General features: G+C 39.0%; 1 protein-coding gene across 1 annotated transcript; it reads left to right on the forward strand.

Moving 5' to 3' along the window:
• Window positions 1-6589: 6589 nt before the first annotated feature.
• Window positions 6590-25823, forward strand: LOC307033022 (uncharacterized protein; the record flags this gene model as incomplete). The annotated part of the gene is made up of 7 exons (XM_079671292.1): window positions 6590-6756; window positions 9089-9115; window positions 9825-9919; window positions 10528-11065; window positions 22822-22848; window positions 23435-23529; window positions 25793-25823. Exons 2-7 carry the CDS (start codon window positions 9110-9112, stop codon window positions 25821-25823), a joined length of 792 nt encoding a protein of 263 aa, XP_079527418.1. The 5' UTR covers window positions 6590-6756; window positions 9089-9109.
• Between the last annotated feature and the right edge of the window lie 921 nt (window positions 25824-26744).

The following is a 26744-nucleotide window of genomic DNA, read 5'->3' on the forward strand; positions in this document are numbered from 1 at the left end:
GATGTATTTTGTGAAACAGAAGAGAAATGAAGCTTAGCGCAAGTTCAATTAGGAAGACCAATATTCCCTGGTGCTGCACGTAATTTCAATACCTTCCCCTCTCCCAATAAGTGATCAGGGGCGTTACTCCCCAGCTAGCCAATCATCGCACCCGCTAACCCCTTTAAATCTGCTCTTCCCTCTCTGTCAGTTGTCATTTCAGGTGTCAACGCACAATTGGTAGTACCTCGATACTCCTCTCTCGTAAACACTCAGAAAAGACAAAAACAAAAACTAAGATGTCTAATACAGAATGTTCAGATAACGAAGCTTTTCCGAAGGATTTCGATCCCGGTTCCGACGTACCTCCAGAAGTACATTCCAACTCCTCAAGCCACCGGCGCACGAGCTCCCGTCTGGTTTCCCGTGGCGGATCTCGAACAGCAGAGGCTGACTTCCTCATCTCCCATAGCTGCAGCCGGGCATTTCTGCAGCCCCAGATCTCCCTCTCTCCCAGCTTCGGGAACTCTCGGACCAAGTCTCCGGTGCGGTCTCCCAGCCCAGGCCAGCAGCTCCAGCCAACTCTTCAGCCAACTCTCCAGCTAACTCTCCCGAGAGACCAGGGTGAGGACGCGGGCGTAGCCGCGGGGGGAAAAGGACAAGGAAGCAGAGTCCTCCACGAGCTCGCTTGTCAAAAAGACCCACCCTCCCCCAGGCTCAACCGAGCGCCGCCCAGCTCGGGAGCCCTGGTAACCTGCCCCTCACGGATGATAGCTTAGCTAATACCCTGAAAAAACTGGCAAGCTCCATACTGTCAGTCGACGCTCTCCTTCAGGCCATGGATAAAGGCCCCGCTGGAGCTTCAACCTCTTCCGCGAACCAGGCTGGGGGTTTTGCTCCGGTGCCGCCAGGGTTTTTGCCGGGTCAGGGCCCTTTTCATCCACAGTTGGTAGTTCCCTCTCATTCCCTGGCTTCCGCACTCCCAGCGCCTCCTTCAGGTAGGCCTTACATTCCCCAAGCCGCTTACATTTCGTCACGGCTGAGAGCGAAAATCTTTGAAGGGAAAGACATTAATCTTGCCTTCCCCGGAGTGCGACAAGTCCATCGCCACGGGAGGAAGCTTCACTGCCGTGTTTAGTTCCGCAGATCCCCGACTCCTTAAAAATCTCAACATAGGGCAATTCCTGGTTGCTTTCGGCATCTTCCGCGATGTCCTATGGTCCGTTTACCCCGAAAGAAGAACTGAGTTAGACGCTTATCTGGGCATTATCGGCGATCTCCATCTCAAATACGGGAAATCCACGTTCTACTGCTATCACAGCGCTTCATCTAGCTCACTGCAACATTCGCCTGGACTGGTCCATGCTGGACACCGAGCTGCTTGTGATGGCTACCGGCGGGCAACAAGTCGCCTCATGCATTAGTTGGGGGACGCAGGGCCACACCTCCCCCTTCTGCCCATCAGTGCTTCTCTCCGGTTCCAGAGATTTCCCCACGCCGTATCTCGGGAATAATAGACAAGATCGTCAGGTGCAGAACAGGCAAAATGAGAGGATTTGTTATGGCTTTAACGAAAACGTCTGCGTTTATCCTTATTGTACATTTCTCCACATTTGCAGTTTCTGCAGGGAGGCTCATCCGAAGTCAGTCTGCCCCAGGCGCCGCCGAGTCACCTTCCCGCCACAAAAACCACGTGGTGGAAAAATCTTCTGAAACATCACCCTTCTACCCCCATTAACATCCCACACTTAGCCGGTGCGCTCTCTACTCACCCAGATTCAGTGTTCGTAGATTATCTCCTGTCAGGGCTCTCCCAAGGCTTTAGGGTCGGGGTTCTCTCTCCCCCCTCTGTGACTTTCGTTGCAAAAAACCTGCAATCAGCCACTGAAGAACCCATCATAGTCTCCCAGCTCATTGAGAAAGAACTTCACAAAGGATACTTAATAGGTCCTTTTCACTCATCCCCGTTCTCTGTGTTCCGGACAAGTCCAATAGGAGTAGCCACACGTAAATACTCCGAGAAGAAAAGGCTGATTTTCGATCTGTCCGCACCCCGCTCCGGCCCGTTCTGCAGCATTAACAGCCTCATCCCTTCAGAGCCATTCTCCCTTCACCATGCCTTGGTTGATAACGCAATCAAACTAATTAAGCTTGCAGGGCAAGGAGCCTGGCTCTCCAAAGCAGACATTACCGATGCGTTCAAAATCATTCCCATCCATCCGTCTCAGTGGAATATGTTCGGTACCAGGTGGGAATCTAAATTCTACTTCGCCGTCCGCCTAACCTTCGGGTGCAGAAGTAGCCCCTGCATTTTTAATTCTTTTTCCGAAGCCCTTTGCTGGATCCTGCTGAACAGCGTCAGAATTCCATCTGTTCTTCAATTACTGGACGATTTCCTCCTCGTAGATCCCCCTAGGGACAACTCAGGAGCCTCGGCAAAACTTAAACTCTGCTTTCAGGAGCTAGGCGTCCCCTTATCCGCAGAGAAAACCCTAGGACCCGACACACGCCTGGAGTTTTTAGGCATTACACTCGATTCCATAGAGATGAAAGCGTCTCTTCCCACCGACAAACTGCAGCGCATACGTGACATTACTAAGTCATATTGCGAGCAACAAATCATCACCAAACAACAGCTGCTCTCTCTTCTCGGGCACCCTAACTTCGCCATGGGCGTCATTCCCCAGGGGCGCTCATTCAAGGCTGCCGCTCAGACCTACGATTCTGGTCTCTCCTGCTCGCTCACTGGAACGGCATCACCTTATTTTATGACGACCTCGTGTATTCCTCCGACTCAATGAGGTTCTTCACGGACGCCGCCCCATCCGTGGGTTTTGGGGGTTTCTTTCAGGGAGAGTGGTTCGCAGGTCCATGGCCTGCCGCATTCCCCAATCATGGCTCGTCCTCTGCCCTGCACAAGATCTACCCTATCGCTGTTGCCTGTTACGTGTGGGGCCACCTCTGGCTGCGGAAACGCATCTCGGTGCTCTGCGACAACCAATCAGTGGTCGGAATAATTAATAAAGCTCGCTCCCCGTGCAATGACATTATGCCGTTCATGAGAAGCATCAAGTCCTCCATTACACATAACTTCCTCATCTCAGCTCGTCACGTCCCCGGCCGACTCAACACAGCGGCTGATTCCCTCTCTCGCTTTCATTTCCAGACCTTCCGGAATCTCTGCCCAGAAGCCAGCTTGCAACCCGTCGGGATCCCTCCCCTGCATCTCCTCTCTCTCTCTTAAACGAGAGCCCATTAGCCAGGCACCTAGAGTTCGCCAGATTTTTTCTGAGGAAGGGCTTAGCCGCTTCCACCCTTAAAACGTACGACTCCGCATGGAGAATATTCGCTTTCTTTTGTTTTTCCGTAGGCATCTCACTTAAACCCGTCCTTATATCCACCGTGTGTGCCTTCATGTGCTACTGCGCCACTGATCGCCACCTCAAACCCCAATACATCAGAGGCCTCTTAGCAGGAGTTCAATTTAATGTTCGTTGTTTCGATCCCAGCTTTCCCAGCCTATTTACTAACAAATCAGTTAAACTCATTCTTAAAGGTCTTCTAAAAACGTTTCCCCCCGCTTTAGACCATAGACGACCCATTACACTCTCCACTCTGCGCCTCATGCTCTCCAAACTTAGAGAAGGATTATTTTCTCCCTACGTCGATAGCTACTCGATGCATTATTTCTATTAGCATTCTATGCTTTTCTCAGACCAGGCGAGTTCGCCACAGCTTCCCTAACTTTCGATCCCAATCAAGACGTCTGCTTTACAGGCTTATCTTTCTACGCTAGCCATTTTAGTCTACAGCTTAAGCACTCCAAATGCGGAGGCGCCTGCTCCGTTACCGCAGCTCGCAATGATTCCCCGTTCTGCCCCTATAAATCCATGATCAAATTTCTGCACCTCAGATCTTCCACAAATCCTCTCTCACCACTATTTCTTCTTCCAGAGAATATTCCCTTAACTCAACGCCGGTTCCATTATTATTTAAAGCAAGTTCTCTCTAAATCCGGCTTATCAACCCAATTATTCTCGGGGCATTCATTCAGGATAGGCGCAGCTACCTCTGCTGCCAATCAAGGCGTCTCTTCCTCATCCCTGCAACAACTCGGACGGTGGTCCTCTTCTGCCTTCACATCTTACATTCGCCCGGACATCAGTGCCGTGCTGGCTATCCAAAGTTCCCTCAAACCTTAACGGTATTTATGCATATAACTGGTGGTGGTCTTAGCAAGTCAGCACATTTACGTGTCACAGTGTTCGCGTTTAAACCTTCACATCAGTTTGCGACCTCCGGGTCTGCATCGTGTTTAACCCTGTGTGTACAGGTTGCGGCCAGTGGGTCAGCGTCATGTTTAACCCTGTGTGTACAGGTTGCGGCCAGTGGGTCAGCGTCATGTTTAACCCTGTGTGTACAGGTTGCGGCCAGTGGGTCAGCGTCATGTTTAACCCTGTGTGTACAGGTTGCGGCCAGTGGGTCAGCGTCATGTTCAACCCTGCGTGTGCAGGTTGCGGCCAGTGGGTCAGCGTCTGTTTAACCCCGCTACGCAGTGCGTTAACCATGGTCGGTGTTCACGTACACCCGGCGGTGTTTCCGGCATTTTCATCATGTCCCTGTGCTATCTCTCTTTTCATCCACAGATCTCCGCAATCAGCCCGTAAGGTAAGAAATGCTTCGCATCTCATTACTCCATACTTCACTTATTTTGGGGGTTCATCAGAGCGGGTTTCCCCTCTCGAATGATCATCCTGCAAACCGAGGCCTAATCGCCAAACATCAGTACATTCAATTGTAGTAATCTGTCTATAACTATTTCCATGTGTCCCGGTAATAAACATGTATTTCATACATCACGTTTCTCCTGATTGAAATGAAGCTTAGCGCAAGTTCAATTAGGAAGACCAATATTCCCTGGTGCTGCACGTAATTTCAATACCTTCCCCTCTCCCAATAAGTGATCAGGGGCGTTACTCCCCAGCTAGCCAATCATCGCACCCGCTAATCCCTTTAAATCTGCTCTTCCCTCTCTGTCAGTTGTCATTTCAGGTGTCAACGCACAACCCTCCTCCACCCCTTAGCCTCCGTCTCCTGACACAGGGCCAAGTCTAAACCTTCTCCCCTCAGATCAGACCAAACTACTTATCACCACCACCAGTGTCTAGACCCCGGGGGGTTCATCGGAGCGGGTTTCCCCTCCCGAATGATCATCCTGCAAACCGGGGCCTATCACTATTTCCTATATCATGTGTCCCGGTAATAAACATGTATTTCATACATCACGTCTCTCTTGATTGAAGCTAAATAAATGCAAGGGCCTCCCAAGAAGAGCTCGTCTCTCTCCAGTCATTTAAGCTAAAGTGGGTTATTGAACCTGAAGCTTGTTGCTTCTGCCCTCCTCGACTACGGTCTGGGAGCCGACAGGAAAGTTCAACACACAGATGGCCAGTCCGCCCCTTTGTAGCATATTATTTCGATGAGGGATGCGCAGATCGCCCCTGGGCTTTCAACTAAATACACAGCCACGCAAAAAACTGCGGCATTTGTAGAGTTCCTTATGGGTACTGCAATTAATGAAGTGCTTTCCTCCGTGGTGAAACGATCAGCACTGCACCACGGAGGAAAGCGGCAGAAAGTCAACTGGAGTTAAAGAGAGCGGGGCTGCGTTGCGTGCATGGCTTCCTTTTGCAGGTCACGGGGAGACGCGCTCTGGCGGCGGTCTCGTTCAGGATCCCAAAATACAATTTAAATATTTTTGCACACTTATTCCACTTATTCATAGTGTGCCACTGGTTACGGTGCCGCATGCCAATGCTGGCACGCGTGCCGCCAGGGGTTGCCGACCCCAGAAATCTTGTACTTTTACTCCACTACACTTATTCAATACCTTTAGTTACTTGACAGATTTGGATTAATAATGTGAAATATAATCAACACTTAAAGGTCCCCTATTCTGTTTTTCATCAATATATTATAGGTCTCAGATATACACAAAACATGTCTCTGAAGTGTTTGACTCTAAATACCAAACAGATCGGTCAGTTATTAAGGATAAGGGTTATTATAATAAAAACATATCATTTATTACTCTGAAACTGGCAAATCTAAAATACTTTTACTTTTGATACTTAAGTATATTTTGATGCTAACATTTTTGTACTTTTACTTGAATAACATTTTGAATGCAGGACTTTTATTTGTAACAGAGTATTCCTAAACTCTGGTTCTTCTACTTTTAATTAAAAACACAATCTGAGTACTTCTTCCAGCTCTGAAAACAAGTTGTATCAGTTACTGGCAGGAAGTTAACATACTAAGTGAGTGCTTTGAAGGAGAAATACATTTACATAAATAAATAAATTAAATGTACGGTATGTCGATTGTCTGCTTTGCCTTTGCCCCTTGGGATGCAGGAAACTTTTCATTGTCCACAACTTTTGAAGAAAAACGAAAGTGAAACCTATAAGAAACATCCGGCTCCCACGCATCTGCATACGTAAGCAAACTGGGCATGGCCACCAAAGATTGGCCACAACGATTGGCTAAGGGAGGGTTTATAAGCAGCCACTTCATACAGTTTCTTTGAAAACTAATGGATAGTAAATACAAGACCCGTTCTGAAAAAAGAAGAGAAGGAGTAAAAGGAAAATTAGAAACATTTCCAAAGGTGATATTAAAATAAACACTGACTTAAATCCAATCGACCAGTTGCATTTTTCTGTTGGACAAGACAACCGCCAGCCCCTGCTTGGGATCTGAAAAATCTCAAATCTGGTGAGTCAGAACATTTTCAATACATTTTCTTTTTCTCTATAAGCAGTGGCGGTTCTACGGGGTGGCACGGGGTGGCAGCTGCCACCTCAGAAAAATGCCTTGCCACCCCAGCTGCCACCCCAGTTGGCAGCTTTGTTTTGAAAGAAAAGTTGTGGCTCATCGGACATTTATGAGAGAAAAGCTCTAATGTCCGAGTGCAAGTGAATGCAGCACAAGACGCGAGCCTTGTAACCCCTCCCCCGGCCCTGGCGCGAGCCTGGAAATATGATTGTCGGCGATTTCATTTGAACGGGGGGACAGCGCAAAACGAGAAGCATTTCGGATCCAAGTAGACGGAAGGAATGAGGTATTTGCGGGTCTACAGTGACAGAGAAGAGCATGTCAGGTTTGGCTGCAAGGCAAGTTTATTTATATGGCACTTTTCTGTACGCGACAATTCAAAGTACTTTACAAAACAAATTAAAATACTTTTTAGGAATACATACAGTAAAAACACATATATAATGGCATTTTACGACAGACATTACAAAACAAAGATAATAAAATAATACAAATAAACACCACGGGTATACAATACATGTTTAAAAGGCATACTGTAGTGCGAATATGAGCAGCTCAATTAAAAGCAGCCAAAGAGATGTGTTTTTAGTCTCCATTTAAAAATAGTAAGCGTTTCTGCGGACGTGCATGATTTGGGTAGTTTGTTCCAGATTGTCGGAGCATAATAGCTAAATGTTGCCTCTCCATGTTTTGTTTTTACTCTCGGAACCGATAGCAGACCCGTCCCAGAAGAGCTGAGGCACCTTGATGGCTCGTAATTATGCAGGAGTTCAACAATATACTTTGGTCCTAAACCATGTAATGATTTAAAAACTAGCAATAATATTTTAAAATCAATTATTTGGCCGACTGGAAGCCAGTGTAAAGATTTCAGAACCGGACTGATGTGATCCACTCTTTTAGTGTTAGTGAGGACACGTGCAGCAGCGTTCTGAATCAGCTGCATCTTTCTGATGGATTTTGTTGTCAGCCCTGTGAATACACTATTGCAGCAGTCAAGTCTACTGAAAATAAAAGCATGGACAAGCTTTTCTAAGTCCTGTTGTGACATTAGTTTTGTAATCCTCGATAGGTTCTTCATGCTGTACTCAGCATTGAATCAAAATGCACCATAGCTTTAAATCTTAATAAGTTTGTGAGGCGTTTTGCTGAACAAGATGGTAATCGCCACATTCAGTTGTTATAGGCATGCCAACTTGATGCTCTTTTCACGGATGACTCGATGAGCATAATAAACTGTTAAGATGATGGATGACCTTACGTGTGTAAATATATATTTTTTCTTTGTGGGGGTCTGCCTCCAAAAAACAGTTTTAAGCCTTGAGAAAGTCAAATAAGACGTAAAACTTCACTGCCCAGCCAAAAAAAAGTAACCACTTTGACTTAACTAGGCCAGTAGGTAAGGGCTTTCCACTGGATAATAACTGCAGCGATGTATGTTTTAGCTGAATACACGTTTTGTAACCCTAACTGATGCAGTTAGTCACTTCTTTAATGTTTGTTCTTTCTGATGTAAAGTCAAGGTTGTAACTGTTTGTAAAGTCGTGGGGCGCTGAACTGTTCCTTTAAATCTTTTGAATTATGATAGTAATTAGTTGTCTTTCAAATTTGAAGGAGGGTGAGCAAGCATCTTGAGGAACATTTATCATTAACTCCTCCAAAAAATATAGTTTATTCAATAATAACACTGAATATGTGAATCATAAAAGGGATTGACAGCTGATAGGAATAATATGATTGTTAATATGATCATATTCATTCAGACAAACATCGATGAGACAGTTAATTAATGTACTTATTGCAGCAGTCTGCATAGATTTGGTACCCCTGCTGGTCTAAGAGTGAAACCAACTCATTCAGTTAAAATTCATTCAATGATGTCTGCCACCTTATATATTTATTTTTAAGGCTTTACTGATGTGCCACAAAAATGTCACCTAATGTTATTGAGTTAAAATATTAATATTGTGGCTTTCCAAGTCAACATTGATTGATATGACTGCGATTAAATCAGAATATACTTCTGCCAGGGATGAAACCCCTCAAAATCTCCTGCCACCCTCTTGCCACCCCATGAACATTTTTCTAGATCCGCCCCTGTCTATATGTATTGTGTTTTGTTTGTATATTCTCCGTGTAACTTTGAAAAACTGGCCTATAAAGTTCTGTTATGATAAGCCTAAAACTAATCAAACGCAAAAAGCCATTTCTAGCCATTACTTTTACTTTTACATTTGTTCCACCTGACTGTTCTGTCTCTTTGTTTCTCCAGAGGAGTTTAGACCCTCTCACCATGCAGGTAAGGTTACTCAACATTATTTTATTTTTATATATATATATATATATATTGAAATTACTGTACATCTGTTTAGCAGATTTATTTTAATTTACTTAAGCCTCTGCACTATTTTATGTCTTAAATTCAAATGTTTACTTATGTTATCTACTATTATACATATTTGTTTGAGCACTGATGGGAAGAGCTTGAGAACTAAGCATTTCATTGCCATCAAATGCTTTTCCTGTAACTGCTTATCAAACTTTACAGAAACATTTGAATAGAAGATCATTTCCGTTTCCATTTTTCATGCCATGTGACCCGTTGATACAAAATGAAAAAAGCATTGTATTAATATACTGGACAAGTGAGACACATCTCTTTTTATTTGATTTCATTCCAGAAACAAAACTTTAAAAAAAAAACTTTTACTGAACATTTTCAATTTGAACAGTATTGCTCAGCTTTACTTGTTGACATACAGGGCTCAAACAAAAGCACAGTGTTGTGTGAGACTTATGCGCCTGCATACAGTAGGTTGGTCTTTGTTTAACTGAAACTAAAATGCAGGATGGAAAAAGAAGCTTTAGAAAATGAAGCACTACCTCAAATGTGCATGCAGCAATACCACAGGCAAAGCATTCAGCCGTTCCTAACAGACATGTTTTCCACTAATGACAATAAAGACTTTATCATCAGAAGATGGTAACATTTTGTTTTCTCCACTCAGACGGACAGAAGCAGACAACAAGATCCACAAGTGCCTGAGAGTGAAGAGATGTCTTCATCCCCTCCCACCGAGCCAGAACCCTCCTCACCCCAAAGGTATCGTCTAAGAAATAAAATGCTGTATTAACTGAAACTAGTTAAGTAGTAGTTACTAGGTATTGGGTCCCATGGAACTGGGTCAAGTAAATGTAAAAATACAGCTTTCAGTGGGTCGAATGAGTCGATCATAGCCAACTTTAATATTTATTTTTCTCTAACATTGATCAGTCTGCATTCAAGTTACAGAAAGAGACTACCGACGTCACCACAACTTGATATTTAACAGCTTGTTTTTATTTATCTTTGTCTAAACCTTCTTCAGATCTCGATGCAAAATATAAAGATGCATAAGTAAACTTACGCAACTGATCATTTCGTTTTTTTATCCTGACTGTGTTATTGTACTGAACTCCAGTATATAGCATTATATATATATATATATAGTTTGTTTCTATTCACAACAAGAAGAGATCTTCAATCCAACACATCGCCCTTTAGCACACTTAACAAAGTTAAATCAGCCATTGACAATCTGTTAGCTTTTGACAATATGCTTTATGAATTCAGTACATGCAGCATTTTTGTGCTAAACAGTTAAATAACAATCTTAAGCATATTGTTTTGTCCTGTGAATAAAATAAAACCTTTATGTTTTTGTTTTCCAGGGAGGAAGACAAGCATCCGGAAGATCGTCCCTGTGCCATTGATTCTAATTCAGGGACGTCAACAACAGCAAATAAACAAAATATGTCGTCTGCAAATCTCATACCAATCACCATGAATAATGAAGCTATAAATGCTTCTGACAAAAAGTCAAGTATTAATCGAGAAATGAAACGTAACTTAGGTATAGAAGAAACATCGGCCATGCCACTTTCCTTAAAAAGACGTCTTAAGGATCAGGGTAATCAATATGCTGCAGAAATGAAAAGTGGTGGAATTCAGATGTTCGATGAGGTTCAACAAAGCGATGTCACAACACAAACGGAGAGGATCTTATGGGAAAATATAAATGAAACTTTCCAGAGACGTCCAACTGAAGTTAAAAACAATGATTTAAACACCCATCATAGTCCATGTTTGATAAGCGAAGGTGATATTGATCCCACTGACCTAAATCCAATCGACCAGTTTGATGTAAATGTTTCTGTTGGACAAGACGACTGCCAGCCCCTGCTTTGGCTGGTCTCAGACCCAAATCTGGTGAGTCAGAACACTTTCAATACATTTTCTGTTTCTCTACATGTATTGTGTTTTGTTTGTATATTCTCCGTGTAACTTTGAAAAACTGGCCTGTAAAGTTTTGTTATGATAAGCATAAAACTAATACAACGTAAAAAGCCATACAAACTTTTACTTTGACATTTTTTACCACCCAACTGTTCTGTCTCTTTGTTTCTCCCGAGGGGTTCAGACCCTCTCCCCATGCAGGTTACTCTACATTATTTTATTTATATATATTGAAATTACTGTACATCTGTTTAGCACATTTATTTTAATTTACTTCAGCCTCTGCACTATTTTATGTCCTAAATTCTCATTTTTACTTAGGTTATCTACTCTTACACATATTTGTTTGAGCACTGATGAAGAGCTTGAGAACTAAGCATTTCATTCATCAAATGCTTTTCCTGTAACTGCTTATCAAACTTTACAGAAACATTTGAATAGAAGATCATTTCCGTTTCCGTTTTCCACGTCATGTGACCCATTGATAAAAAATGAAAACGGCTCTTTTTATTTGATTTAATTCCAGAAACAAACAAAAAGCATTTGAAGTTTTACAGAACATTTTCAATTTGAAGAGTATTGCTCAGCTTTACTTATTGACATACAGGGTTCAAACAAAAGGCTAAAATGCAGGATGGAAAAAGAAGCTTTAGAAAATGAAGCACTACCTCAAATGTGCATGCAGCAATACCACAGGCAAAGCATTCAGCCGTTCCTAACAGACGTGTTTTCCACTAATGACAATAAAGACTTTATCATCAGAAGATGGTAACATTTTGTTTTCTCCACTCAGACGGACAGAAGCAGACAACAAGTTCCACAAGTGCCTGAGAGTGAAGAGATGTCTTCATCCCCTCCCACCGAGCCAGAACCCTCCTCACTCCAAAGGTATCGTCTAAGAAATAAAATGCTGTATTAACTGAAACTAGTTAAGTAGTAGTTACTAGGTATTGGGTCCCATGGAACTGAGTCAAGTAAATGTAAAAATACAGCTTTCAGTGGGTCGAATGAGTCGATCATAGCCAACTTTAATATTTATTTTTCTCTAACATTGATCACTCTGCATTCAAGTTACAGAAAGAGACTTAACACGTCACCACAACTTGATATTTAACAGCTTGTTTTTATTTATCTTTGTCTAAACCTTCTTCAGATCTCAATGCAAAATATTAACCCATGAAAGTAAACTTGCACAACTGATCATTTCGTTTTTTTTTGCCTGGCTGTGTTATTGTACTGAACTCCAGTATATAAAGTAGGCAAGGCAAGTTTATTTATATAGCACCTTTCAGCACACGGCAATTCAAAGTGCTTTACAAAATAAAATAAAAGACATTTAAGAATAAATACAGCAGATACACATTATAAAATGGCATTTAAAAACAGGCATTAAAAAGCAAAGATAATAAAATAAACACAACAGGTATAGAATTCATGAATAAAAGCCATACTGCACTGTGGATATAAACAGCTCACTCAAATGCAGCGACAAAAAGATACGTTTTCAGTCTGGATTTGAAAGTAGTAAAAGTTGCAGCGGACCTGCAGGATTTAGGGAGTTTGTTCCAGATAGACGGGGCATAGCTAATAGCTGTTTCTCCATGTTTAGTTCTGACTCTTGGAACAGAGAGCAGACCTGTCCCAGAGGACCTGAGACTGGATGGTTCATAGTTATGCACGAGATTGTTAATATAATTTGGTCCTAACTCCTAAACCATTCAGTGATTTAAAAACCAGCAGCAGTACTTTCAAATCAATTCTTTGACACACAGGAAGCCAGTGTAAAGACTTCAGAACGGGACTGATGTGATCCACTTTCTTAGTGTTAGTGAGGACTCGAGCAGCAGCGTTCTGAATCAGCTGCAGCTTTCTAATGGATTCTTTAGTGAGACCTGTGAAGACACCATTACAGTAGTCGAGTCTGCTAAAAAAAAAAACTTTGACAAGTGTTTCCTAGATATGTTCTTAAGGTGATCGTATGCAGACTTAATAACTTTTGTAATGTGACTTGAAATTCAGGTCAGAGTCCATCACTACACCTAGACTTCTAGCTTTATTTGTTGTTTTGAAGTCTGCCAACTGGAGCTCCAATGACTTTTATTCGTTCCTCCTTTGCTCCAAAAACAATAATCTCAGTTTTCTTTTTGTTCAATTGTTAGTCCCTACTCATCCAGTCATCTGAAAGTAGCATTATTATGGTTTGTTTCTATTCACAACAGGAAGAGATCTTCAATCAGCCAAAGTTAAATCAGCCATTGACAATCTGTTAGCTTTTGACAATACACTTTATGAATTCAGTACATGCAGCATTTTTGTGCTAAAAGTTAAATAACAATCTTAAGCATATGATTTTGTCCTGTGAATAAAGTCAAACCTTTATATTTATTTTGTAGGGAAGAAGACCAGCATCAGGAAGATCGTCCCTGTGCCATTCATTCACATGTGTTGCTTGCAAAAGGTATACCAATCACCATGGATAATTTCAATAAACTACTACATATTTCTGGCCTAGAGTTACGTTTTAAACTTGTAATGAAACGTATTTCAGAAATAGAACCTGGATTCAGTATGTATGCGCCCATGCCATCTTTCTTAAATCACCCTCTTATGGAAAAGGATAATCAATTTTCATTTGGTGCTATAGAAATGGAAAGTGGTGAAAATCAGTTGTTGGATGTGGTAAAACGAACAGATGTCAAAACACACACAGAGAGAGCCTCATGCAAAAATATAGATGAAACTTTGCAGAGATGTGGAACTGAAGCTAAAAACATTTATATATTCACCCTTAATAGTCCATGTTTGATGAGAGAACATAAGATAGATAAGAAAGATAAACATAAAGAGCCCTGTATGTTACATCTTTTAGAGAAAGCCTATCAATGGCACAGTACATTTGACATTAGGACTAGAGTGTTCTTCAAAAAGCCTTGGGGACTAAGTGGACCAGGTACCTTCAAAGGTCTCCTGTATTCTGACGTCTCAAGAACCAGCAGTGCTTTTCATCCATATGTTGACTTGTGCAAGGAAAATCGCTTTACACTGGACGACAAATTCAGACCAGATAATCAGGATATATTCCGTCTCATCGGAAAGGTTAACAGTAAAGAAAAACTCAAGAAAACTATTGAATCTATTCTCCGTGATCTTCAGGAAAAGGCAAAGAGAAGGCTGAAAAAAAGTCAGCATTTGGAGAATGGAAGGGAATACATTAACTCACACACATTTCCCCGAGAGGTCCATGATACACTCATTGACATTTTGACAAATGATTGGGATCAAATGGTTAACGATAGTTCAATGTCTCTCATTAAAGAAAAAATAACATCAGATTTCAACGATGCAGTCGTCAAGCTCACTGTCAGAGATATTAGGTTAGATCTGGGTAACAGCGGCTACTTCCAGTTGTTCCAGGTCCCGCCGGGCGCTGAGGTGGAGGAGTGATGAATACTTCATTTTGATCACAATTAATTATTCTTATCAAGCTCCACCTTTGTGGAATCAGCTTCCAGTTTGTGTTCGGACGGCAGACACCATATCCGTTTTTAAGAGTGCGCTTAAGACCTTCCTTTTTGATAAAGCTTATAGTTAGGGCTGATTAGATTCAGCCCCTAGTTTTGCTGATATAGGCTTAGTTTGTCGGGGGACATCTTACTTCTTCCTTCTCTCTGTCTATACCTGTGTACTCTCATGTTCCGATAAACCCAGCTTCCCCAAATGTCTTTCTTTTTGGTGTCTATATACGCCGGGATCCGGAGTCATGGATGATCCTGCGGTCCTGTGTCCTGGATCGCGAGTCCTGGATCGCGAGTCGTGGCTGTGGTCCTGGATCATAAGTCCTGGATGGATATACTCGTGGATTCATCTTCCTATTATACACACATGCATTTCCAAACATTTGGACTACCTATGTTGCAAATGTATTATCTTTTCAATTTACACACGGCATCTACTGCACGTCTGTCCGTCCTGGGAGAGGGATCCCTCCTCTGTTGCTCTCCCTGAGGTTTCTCCCATGTTCCCCTTTAAACTGGGGTTTCTCTGGAAGTTTTTCCTTGTACGATGTGAGGGTCTAAGGACAGAGGGTGTCGTATTGTCATACTGATATTCTGTACAAACTGTGAAGACCACTGAGACAAATGTAACATTTGTGATATTGGGCTATACAAATAAACATTGATTGATTGATTATGTGACACAAAATGTATTTTTATTGTCCTTACTATATTTTGAAATATGTAAAAAATATATATTTGAACTTAATACAAATTATATTTTTGAACTCAAGTTTTTGTCTGGATGTTTGTTGTCTGCATCTGTCCTGAGCTCTTAAATCAAATAAATAATAAAAACCCACATTGAAACTGTGTTGGCTCTGTTCCCTCATTAGCAACTAAATGTCCCTGCCTGTTCAACAGGTGTGTGGACATGAACGAGACACGTAAGTAGGCGAGGAAAAATAAATGGACAAAGAGACAGAGGGTGGACGGAGTAAAGGCAGGAAGGACATAATCCACATTTGACTATACCCCAAAATCATCAACTGGATCTCCTACCAAAATGAGTTAAATAACATAATGCAGAATTTGACAGGACAAAGTAGTTTGAACTATACTTGTTCCTTTATGTTACCTAACAATATAGAAGAAGGGGAAAGGGAACAGCCATTCAGTCGTTGTGCGTCTTTGTCACAGGTGTGGGATTTCTGAGAAGTTTAAAGGGTGTTTTCATTTTTGGTATAAGTAAAGTTGTTGTTGTTTTTGTGTGTGATATTTGTTTACATATACTATGATATTGTTTTCTGACAAACTACACTTTAATTGTTTTATCTCATGCTGTTCTATGAGTTTTTGTATTAAGACTAAACTTGACTTTTTTTGTATATAATATACTATGTCTTTTTTTACTATGCTAAATTTTCAAATACTTTACGAGGAATTTTCTCAACATAATATACTTTTAGACTTTTAAGGATATTTTTGACATACTCTACAATTACTTTTTTGACATGTTATACTATAAAACATGTTTTAAAGGGAGGTGTGTGGCGTAGTGGACAAGTCTGTTGGTGTTTGGAACAGGGGAGCACAGGTTCAAACCCCACTGCACTCAGCATGTCGTTGTGTCCCTGACACACTTCACCTTCTCCTTCGGGGATTGTCCACAGTATTGAGTATGTAAGTTGCTTTGGATAAAAGTGTCTAACATGTAATGTAAACATATTTCTGACATACTACTATTTCTTACTTACTATGATGGTTTTTTTAAAAATATTATACAATTTGCTATTATTGCACGTCGCTTTGGATAAAAGCGTCAGCTATATGGAAAGTCATGCTGTGACCTTTTCTCAGATATCTCATGAAACACGACAGTAACATTTTCTATCTTTCCACATTCTATACTTAGACTTTTTTTCAGACTTTCAATTATATCACCTTTTTCTGACATCTTTTGACATACTCTACAATTAATTGTTCATCTCAATATACTAAGACCTTTAATGATTTGTTTCCCAAATACTTTTCTATGATTTTAACAATCATACCAAGATTGTTTCATGACATCCTAAACCATGACTTAACATTTGTGTGATACTACATTGTGATTGTTATTCAACATAACGTGCCTTCTTATGATTTTATTTCAAATACAATGCCATGACTTATTTCAGAATGTTTCAACATATTCACTTTGACTTATTTTAAACCTGCGCTACTATGACTTTGTATGATGGGATTTTCTATGATTTTCTTTCAACATACTAAACTTTGACTTTACATTTTTCAACATACTATAATACGGTGTTGCCAAATGTAATGTATGATCAAAGGCTCCTAGTATAGTATGATTTATTATTATGTTCACAACATACTATATTCTATGATATTCTATGACATTGCACAAAATACATTCATTTCATTTTTTCCACCAAAATACACTTTGAATTCTTTTATGATATTGTTCCACATGCTTTGACCTTTTTCATCAAACCGGCTTGATTTTCAAGATGTTTTTCAACAAATTGACATTTATTTCCAGATAATACTCTTCAAAATACAATACCATAGTTTTAAATATTTTTGAAAAGACTATATTTTGACTTTTTTTCAACACAATATGCTATGACTTGTTTTCTGATATTTGTGGACACACTTAACAGTTTTTACGACAAACTCTTTTGAATTTTATTAAACATGCTATACTAAACCTTTTTATGGTATTTTATAGTTTTAGAAATACTACACTATGATTTTCTCTATTTTTGAGTTGTGTTTTTTGACGTAAAGATGCCTGAACTATGACTATGCCTTTTTTCAGAACCAAGTCTTTCTCCAGCTGCTTTCACTTCAGACACAACAGTGCAAAATCAGAGCACTGCGTTACATTACAAAAGTTGTATTTATTTGATTGTTTTCATTTAGTTTTTTTAATAACCAAGATGTATGGATGTTGCTCCTTCCTCCAGCTACACAGGGATTGTTTTCAACAGCACAAAAGATAGTGACCCTCTGATTTGATTTCCTTTATTAGTAGTTTCATTACTGATACATGACCTTGTCAGAAACCATTGTCTCAGCACACATTGTAATTATTTTGGAGCTTTAAGAATTGGCACAAACCATATACAAATGAAAATCCCTGTTTACAGGATTGATTTCAAACAGAGGAAATAAATTAACACATTTATGCAAATGGCATGGACACAAGATCAAAACAAAGGGTTGAATCCTGATAAGAAATCATGTCTTTTGTATGTTGTAAACAAGAACCGGTCTGAGTAGAGTACTTAGCACGATACGTGCAAACATCAGTTTATACTGAGTCTGTTATTTCCTACTTTGTGATGAAGAGAAGTTAAAACTAACAAGAAAATACAAAATAACATGTTAAATATACAAAAATTAAATACAAAAATCAAGACGTCTAACACCAGAAGTCCACACTGGAGTTCCAGCTTCTTCAGGTTTCAAAACATAAGGTTGGTCAAGAGTAAGAATTAAAAAAAGCTCACAAATTATTAAAACATTAAATGTGTTTAAGCCCAGAGAATGAGTAAGGCAAGCAAGCTTATACTGTTTCTACAGTGAAGATTATTATTTACATTGTGTTCACATTTTATCTATTAACTCTGCCAGCAGTTGAGGTGGGGTTTGTCTCCCCCTAGGGGTTCAAATGCATTAATTATTGGGTTTCATTCATAAATATAACATTACTAATGGAGGGTTGTAAGCTCACACAGCTCCAACACCATCGTGAAGTTTGCTGACGACACGACCGTCATCGGCCAGATCACCGACGGCAACGAGACGGCGAGAGGAGGTCGGGAAACTGACATCTTGGTGACAGGATAACAACCTCCATCTCAACGTCACCAAAACCAAGGAGCTGATTGTGGATTACAGGAAGCAGCAGAGAGAGGGTCACGCCCCCATCGCCATCAATGGGACTACGGTCTTCTCATCACCACCATCACCAAAAAAGCTCGACAGCGGCTCCTCTTCCTCCGCAGGCTGAGGAGGTTCAACATGGACTCCAGGATACTCTGCAACTTCTACAGGTGCACCATAGAGAGTATCCTGACTGGCTGCATCACGGCCTGGTACGGCAGCTGCACAGGCCTCAATCGTAAGGCTTTACAGAGGGTGGAGAAAACTGCACAGAACATCACCAGGACGGAGCTGCCATCCATGGAGGGTCTTTACTCCCAGCGGCTCAGGAAGAAATCCCTCAGGATTATAAAAGACTCCCATGACCCCAGCCACACACTGTTCAGTTTGCTGCCGTCTGGCAGGCGGTACCACAGCATCTGGACTAAAACCACCAGAATCAGGGACAGTTTCATCCCACAGGCCATAAGACTGTTAAACACCTGAACTTGAAACAATATCATAACATTAATCTGGCTGCTACTTAGAAATTATGTATCTAATATATCATTCAATCACTTGCACTTTTTCACTTTTTTTTACTATTTTTCCTTTTGTATTTACTTATTACTTGCACTATTTTGTTGTGTTTATCTGTTTTATTGTGTTGCACTGTTGGAGGGGACCTAAGATTTTCATCGTCATAGCTACACTGTAGCTATGCACGTATGACAAATAAAAGCCTTGAAACCTTGAAGGGTAACACATTTTGAATATAATTGACTTGGACTTGGTTGTCAGTGGTGGAAAGTACCTAGTACATTTACTCAAGTACATACGTTTGTGAAGTACTTGTACTTTACTTGAGTGTTTCCAGCTAGTTTGTACAATTCAGAGGTACATCTTGTACTTTTACTCCACTACATTTATTCAATACCTTTTAAATACTTGACAGATTTGGATTAATATTGTGAAATATAATCAACACTTAAAGGTCCCCTATACTGTTTTTCATCAATATATTATAGGTCTCAGATACAAAACATGTCTCTGAAGTGTTTGACTCTAAATACCAAACAGATCGTGCATTGCAGCATCCCATAAAACCCTCTGTTTCAGCCCTGTTTCAAAAGTGCTGATTCTCTGTCTGTTACTTTAGATGAAAATAAGGAGCCACTCCCCACGCCCCTCTGAGTGATATTTGGTTAAAAAGAACACAATGGTGCTCTAGGAGAAGATTCAGGTGATAAGGTGTGTGTGTGTGTGGGGGGGGGGGGGGTTACCTTGGTTGGTTATTAAGGTTAAGGTTTATTATAATAAAAATATATCATATATATTACTCTGGGCACATCTGCATATTAAGTACTTTTACTTTTGATACTTTAAATATATTTTGATGCTAACACTTTTGTACTTTTACTTGAGTAACATTTTGAATGCAGGACTTTTATTTGTAACAGAGTATTCCTACACTCTGGTTCTTCTACTTTTAATTAAAAACACAATCTGAGTACTTCTTCCAGCTCTGAAAACAGTCCTTATATTTTCTGAAATATTGGGATTTTTGTTTGTAATTTTCTTTTTTAAGTTGTATCAGTTACTGGCAGGAAGTTAACATACTAAGTGAGTGCTTTGAAAGAGAAATACATTTACATAAATAAATAAATTAAATGTATGTCGATTGTCTGCCTTTGCCCCTTGGGATGCAGGAAAGGTTTTGTTTTACACACCTTTTGAAGAAAAACGAAAGTGAAACCTATAAGAAACAGCAGGCTCCCACACCTCTGCATACGTAAGCAAACTGGGCATGGCTACCAAAGATTGGCCACAACGATTGGCTAAGGGAGGGTTTCTAAGCAGCCACTTCATACAGTTTCTTTGAAAACAAATGGTAGTTTGTTTTTCCCGTGCAGAAAGAAGAAGAGAAGGAGTAAAAGGAACATTTAGAATTTATCCAAAGCAGGGGCTGGCAAATCTTGTTACTTTCATTAAAATAAACACTGACTTAAATCTAATCGACCAGTTTGATTTAACTAAATTACATAAAAACAACTTGCATCTCTGGAATCTTTGTGTTGGTCACGACAACTGTCAGACCCTGCTTTGGCGGGTCTTGGACCCAACTCTGGTGAGTCAAAACATGTTCAATACATTTTCAGTGTTATCTATCTCCTGTGTTTTGTTTGTCAATGTTAGGGTTAGGTTTAGAACTTTGAAAAACTATAACGTTTTGTTATGATAAGCATACAACTAATAAAACGTAAAAAGCCATACAAACTTTTATTTTACATTTGTTACCACCTAACTGTTCTGTCTCTTTGCGTTTAGACCTTCTCACCATGCAGGTACTCTACACTATTTTATTTGTATATATACATACATATATATATATATTGAAATTACTTTACATCTGTTTAGCACATTTATTTTTTATTTACTTAAGCTTCTGCACTATTTTATGTCTTAAATTCAAATGTTTTACAAATCTACTTTTATACATATTTGTTTGAGCACTGATGGGAAGAACTTGAAATCCAAGCATTTCATTGCCATCAAATGCTTTTCCTGTAACTGCTTATCAAACTTTACAGAAACATTTGAATAGAGGATCATTTCCGTTTTCCATGCCACGTGACCCGTTGATACAAAAATGAAAACAACATTATATTAATATACTGGACAAGTAAGACACATCTCTTTTTATTTGATTTTATTCCAGAAACAAAACCTTAAAAAAAAACTTTTACTGAACAATTTCAATTTGAACAGTATTGCTCAGCTTTACTTGTTGACATACAGAGCTCAAACAGTACCACAGGCAAAGCATTCAGCCGTTCCTAACAGACGTGTTTTCCACTAATGACAATAAAGACTTTAACATCAGAAGATGGTAACATTTTGTTTTCTCCACTCAGACGGACAGAAGCAGACAACAAGATCCACAAGTGCCTGAGAGTGAAGAGATGTCTTCATCCCCTCCCACCGAGCCAGAACCCTCCTCACCCCAAAGGTATCGTCTAAGAAATAAAATGCTGTATTAACTGAAACTAGTTAAGTAGTAGTTACTAGGTATTGGGTCCCATGGAACTGGGTCAAGTAAATGTAAAAATACAGCTTTCAGTGGGTCGAATGAGTCGATCATAGCCAACTTTAATATTTATTTTTCTCTAACATTGATCACTCTGCATTCAAGTTACAGAAAGAGACTACCGACGTCACCACAACTTGATATTTAACAGCTTGTTTTTATTTATCTTTGTCTAAACCTTCTTCAGATCTCGATGCAAAATATAAAGATGCATAAGTAAACTTACGCAACTGATCATTTAGTTTTTTTATCCTGACTGTGTTATTGTACTGAACTCCAGTATATAGCATTATATATATATATATATATAGTTTGTTTCTATTCACAACAAGAAGAGATCTTCAATCCAACACATCGCCCTTTAGCACACTTAACTAAGTTAAATCAGCCATTGACAATCTGTTAGCTTTTGACAATACACTTTATGAATTCAGTACATGCAGCATTTTTGTGCTAAACAGTTAAATAACAATCTTAAGCATATTGTTTTGTCCTGTGAATAAAGTAAAACCTTTATGTTTTTGTTTTCCAGGAAAGAAGACCAGCATCCGGAAGATCGTCCCTGTGCCATTGATTCTAATTCAGGGACGTCAACAACAGCAAATAAACAAAATATGTCGTCTGCAAATCTCATACCAATCACCATGAATAATGAAGCTATAAATGCTTCTGACAAAAAGTTAAGTATTTATCGAGAAATGAAACGTAACTTAGGTATAGAAGAAACATCGGCCATGCCACTTTCCTTAAAAAGACGTCTTAAGGATCAGGGTAATCAATATGCTGCAGAAATGAAAAGTGGTGGAATTCAGATGTTCGATGAGGTTCAACAAAGCGATGTCGCAACACAAACGGAGAGGATCTTATGTGAAAATATAAATGAAACTTTGCAGAGACGTCCAACTGAAGTTAAAAACAATGATTTAAACACCCATCATAGTCCATGTTTGATAAGCAAAGGTGATATTGATCCCACTGACCTAACTCTAATCGACCAGTTTGATTTAAATGTTTCTGTTGGACACGACGACTGCCAGTCCCTGCTTGGGCCGATCTCAGACCCAAATCTGGTGAGTCAGAACACTTTCAATACATTTTCTGTTTCTCTACATGTATTGTGTTTTGTTTGTATATTCTCCGTGTAACTTTGAAAAACTGGCCTATAAAGTTTTGTTATGAAAAGCATAAAACTAATCAAACGTAAAAAGCCATACAAACTTTTACTTTTAAATGTTTGACCACCCAACTTTTCTGTCTCTTTGTTTCTCCAGAGGGGTTCAGACCCTCTCCCCATGCAGGTAAGGTTACTCTACATTATTTTATTTATATATATTGAAGTTACTGAACATCTGTTTAGCACATTTATTTTAATTTACTTAAGCCTCTGCACTATTTTATGTCCTAAATTCTCATTTTTACTTAGGTTATCTACTCTTATACATATTTGTTTGAGCACTGATGAAGAGCTTGAGAACTAAGCATTTCATTCATCAAATGCTTTTCCTGTAACTGCTTATCAAACTTTACAGAAACATTTGAATAGAAGATCATTTCCGTTTCCGTTTTCCATGTCATGTGACCCATTGATAAAAAATGAAAACGGCTCTTTTTATTTGATTTAATTCCAGAAACAAACAAAAAACATTTGAACATTTTCAATTTGAAGAGTATTGCTCAGCTTTACTTATTGACATACAGGGTTCAAACAAAAGGCTAAAATGCAGGATGGAAAAAGAAGCTTTAGAAAATGAAGCACTACCTCAAATGTGCATGCAGCAATACCACAGGCAAAGCATTCAGCCGTTCCTAACAGACGTGTTTTCCACTAATGACAATAAAGACTTTAACATCAGAAGATGGTAACATTTTGTTTTCTCCACTCAGACGGACAGAAGCAGACAACAAGATCCACAAGTGCCTGAGAGTGAGGAGATGTCTTCATCCCCTCCCACCGAGCCAGAACCCTCCTCACCCCAAAGGTATCGTCTAAGAAATAAAATGCTGTATTAACTGAAACTAGTTAAGTAGTAGTTACTAGGTATTGGGTCCCATGGAACTGAGTCAAGTAAATGTACAAATACAGCTTTCAGTGGGTCGAATGAGTCGATCATAGCCAACTTTAATATTTATTTTTCTCTAACATTGATCAGTCTGCATTCAAGTTACAGAAAGAGACTTAACACGTCACCACAACTTGATATTTAACAGCTTGTTTTTATTTATCTTTGTCTAAACCTTCTTCAGATCTCGATGCAAAATATTAACCCATGAAAGTAAACTTATGCAACTGATCATTTAGTTTTTTTCTCCTCACTGTGTTATTGTACTGAACTCCAGTATATAGCATTATATAGTTTGTTTCTATTCACAACAAGAAGAGATCTTCAATCCAACACATCGCCCTTTAGCACACTTAACAAAGTTAAATCAGCCATTGAAAATCTGTTAGCTTTTGACAATATGCTTTATGAATTCAGTACATGCAGCATTGTTGTGCTAAAAGTTAAATAACAATCTTAAGCATATTGTTTTGTCCTGTGAATAAAGTAAAACCTTTATATTTATTTTTAGGGAAGAAGACCAGCATCTGGAAGATCATCACTCTGCCATTGATTCTAATTCGAAGATATCAACAACAGCAAATATCAGTCAAAGTCCAATTCAACTATATAGTATATATTTACTAAATGTGTTGGCTGCAAATCTTATACCAAATGACAGCCTCTTTAACTTCAGCATTTTAAATAGGAGACAGATTTCCTTTACACTAGCATATATTAAGCATTACATGGATAATATTGAGCAACAAACAAATGTTCCTGACAAAAAGCTTTTTACAAAATTCATGACATTTTTTTCAAAGATACAACCTGGATTCAGTGTTGATGCAGCGTTGGACGGTAGACCTTCTACTTCTACATCTTTCTTAAAACACCGTCTTAAGGACCACCATAATCAATATGCATATGCTGAAGTTTTAATGAAAAATGGTGAAAGAATTAAGACTAAACTTGTTTATCCAGTTCATCGTAACAATTCAGCCTCCTCCACCAAATTGACCAAACACAGTGAGGAAATGTTATTGGAAGTAATCAATAGATTATTGAAGAAATATGGAGCCAAAGTTCTAAACATTTTTATATATACCTATTATAGTCCATGTTTAAAGAGAGGAAATAAATATTGTAACTGTATGACTCAACTTTATCAGAATGCCTATCAATGGTACAGGAAATTTGGCATTGTGACTGTAGTGTACTTCTCAGAGCCTTGGGGACTAAGTGGACCAGATATCTTTAAAGAGTTCTCGTATTCTGACATCTCAAGTACCAGCAGTGCTCTTTATCCATATGTTGACCAGAAAATCCACTTTACACTGGACATAAAAAAATTAAAACAAAAAAATAAGACGATAATCCCTCATATCAAAAAGTTTAAAGATGACAGAGATGTACAAATAGCCTTTAAGTCTGCTCACAGTGCTCTTTGCGGGTTGGCAAACAGTTCTGAAGGATTTCTGAAAAGTCAGCATTTGGAACGTGGATCGGAATGCATTGACTCAATCAAATTTCCCCCTGAGTTCCCTGATACAATCATTGCAATTTTGAGAGAAAATTGGATTGAATTGGTTAACTATTGTTCAATGTCTCCCATTATAAAACAATTGGCATCAGACTTCAATAATGCAGTAGTCAAACTCTTTATCAGTGATCTTAGGTTATTTTTGGGTAACAGCGGCTTCTTCCAGATATACCAGGTCCCGCCGGGCGCTGAGGTGGAGGAGGTAGATTATGTTGAATTGGATAATACTTAATTTTGGTCAGAATTTATGTGACACAACATTTAATTTGATTGTCATTACTATATTTTGATATATTTATATACACGTAAAATATATATATTTATATGTATATATTTGAATTTAATAAAACATTGACCTTAACCTTTTTTAGTTAAACAAAGGTTTTTGGGCTTTTTTTTAACACTAAAAGGCATTCAGACTGTGTTGAATTATTACTATTGGTACAGGTTTTGGAGGGATGCTTTTTTTTCATTGATAATATAATAACGTTGGGTTCCAATTGTAATTAGTGCTCTAATTATTTTTGAAGTGTTTGTCTGGATGTTTGTTGTCTGCATCTGTCCTGAACTCTTAAATGAAATAAAGAATAAAAACTCACATTGAAACTGTGTTGGCTTTGTTCCCTCATTAGCAACTAAATGTCCCTGCCTGTTCAACAGGTGTGTGGACATGAACGAGACACGTAAGTAGGCGAGGACAAAGAAATGGACAAAGAGACAGAGGGTGGATGGAGTAAAGGCAGGAAGGACATAATCCACATTTGACTATACCCCAAAATCATCAACTGGATCTCCTACCAAAATGAGTTAAATAACATAATGCAGAATTTGACAGGACAAAGTAGTTTGAACTATAATTGTTCCTTTATGTTACCTAACAATATAGAAGAAGGGGAAAGGGAACAACCATTCAGTCGTTGTGCGTCTTTGTCACAGGAATATCTCTCTGCCTCTGATACGCCTGCACAGGTGTGGGATTTCTGAGAAGTTTAGAGGTGTTTTCATTTTTAGTATAAAGTTTTTGTTTTTTTTTGTGTGATATTTGTTTACATATTATACTATGATATTGTTTTCTGACAAACTATACTTTCATTGTTTTATCTCATGCTGTTCTATGAGTTTTTGTATAAACACTAAACTTTGAATTTTTTTTACCTAATATACTATGTCTTTTTTCACATGCTCTATTTTCAAATACTTTACTATGAATTTTTTCAACATGATATACTTTTAAGGATATTTTTGACCTACTCTACAATTATTTTGTACATGTTTGACTAAAAACATGTGTCTTACTTATATATACTATGATGTTTTAAAAAATATATATTATACAATTTGCTATTATTGCACGTCGCTTTGGATAAAAGCGTCAGCTAAATAGAAAGTCATGCTATGACCTTTTCTCAGATATCTTATGAAACACGACAGTAACGTTTTTCTATGATATCTTTCCACATACTATACTTAGACTTTCCTTTTTCCAACATACTATAATAGTATAGTATGTTGAAAAATGTGATGTATGATCATAGTATAGTATGATTTTTTATTAAGTTCACAGCATACTATACTATGATATTCTATGACATTGTACTACATACATTATTTT

Source organism: Notothenia rossii, assembly GCF_949606895.1.
Source record: "Notothenia rossii genome assembly, chromosome: 3".
NCBI classification, from domain to species: domain Eukaryota; kingdom Metazoa; phylum Chordata; class Actinopteri; order Perciformes; family Nototheniidae; genus Notothenia; species Notothenia rossii.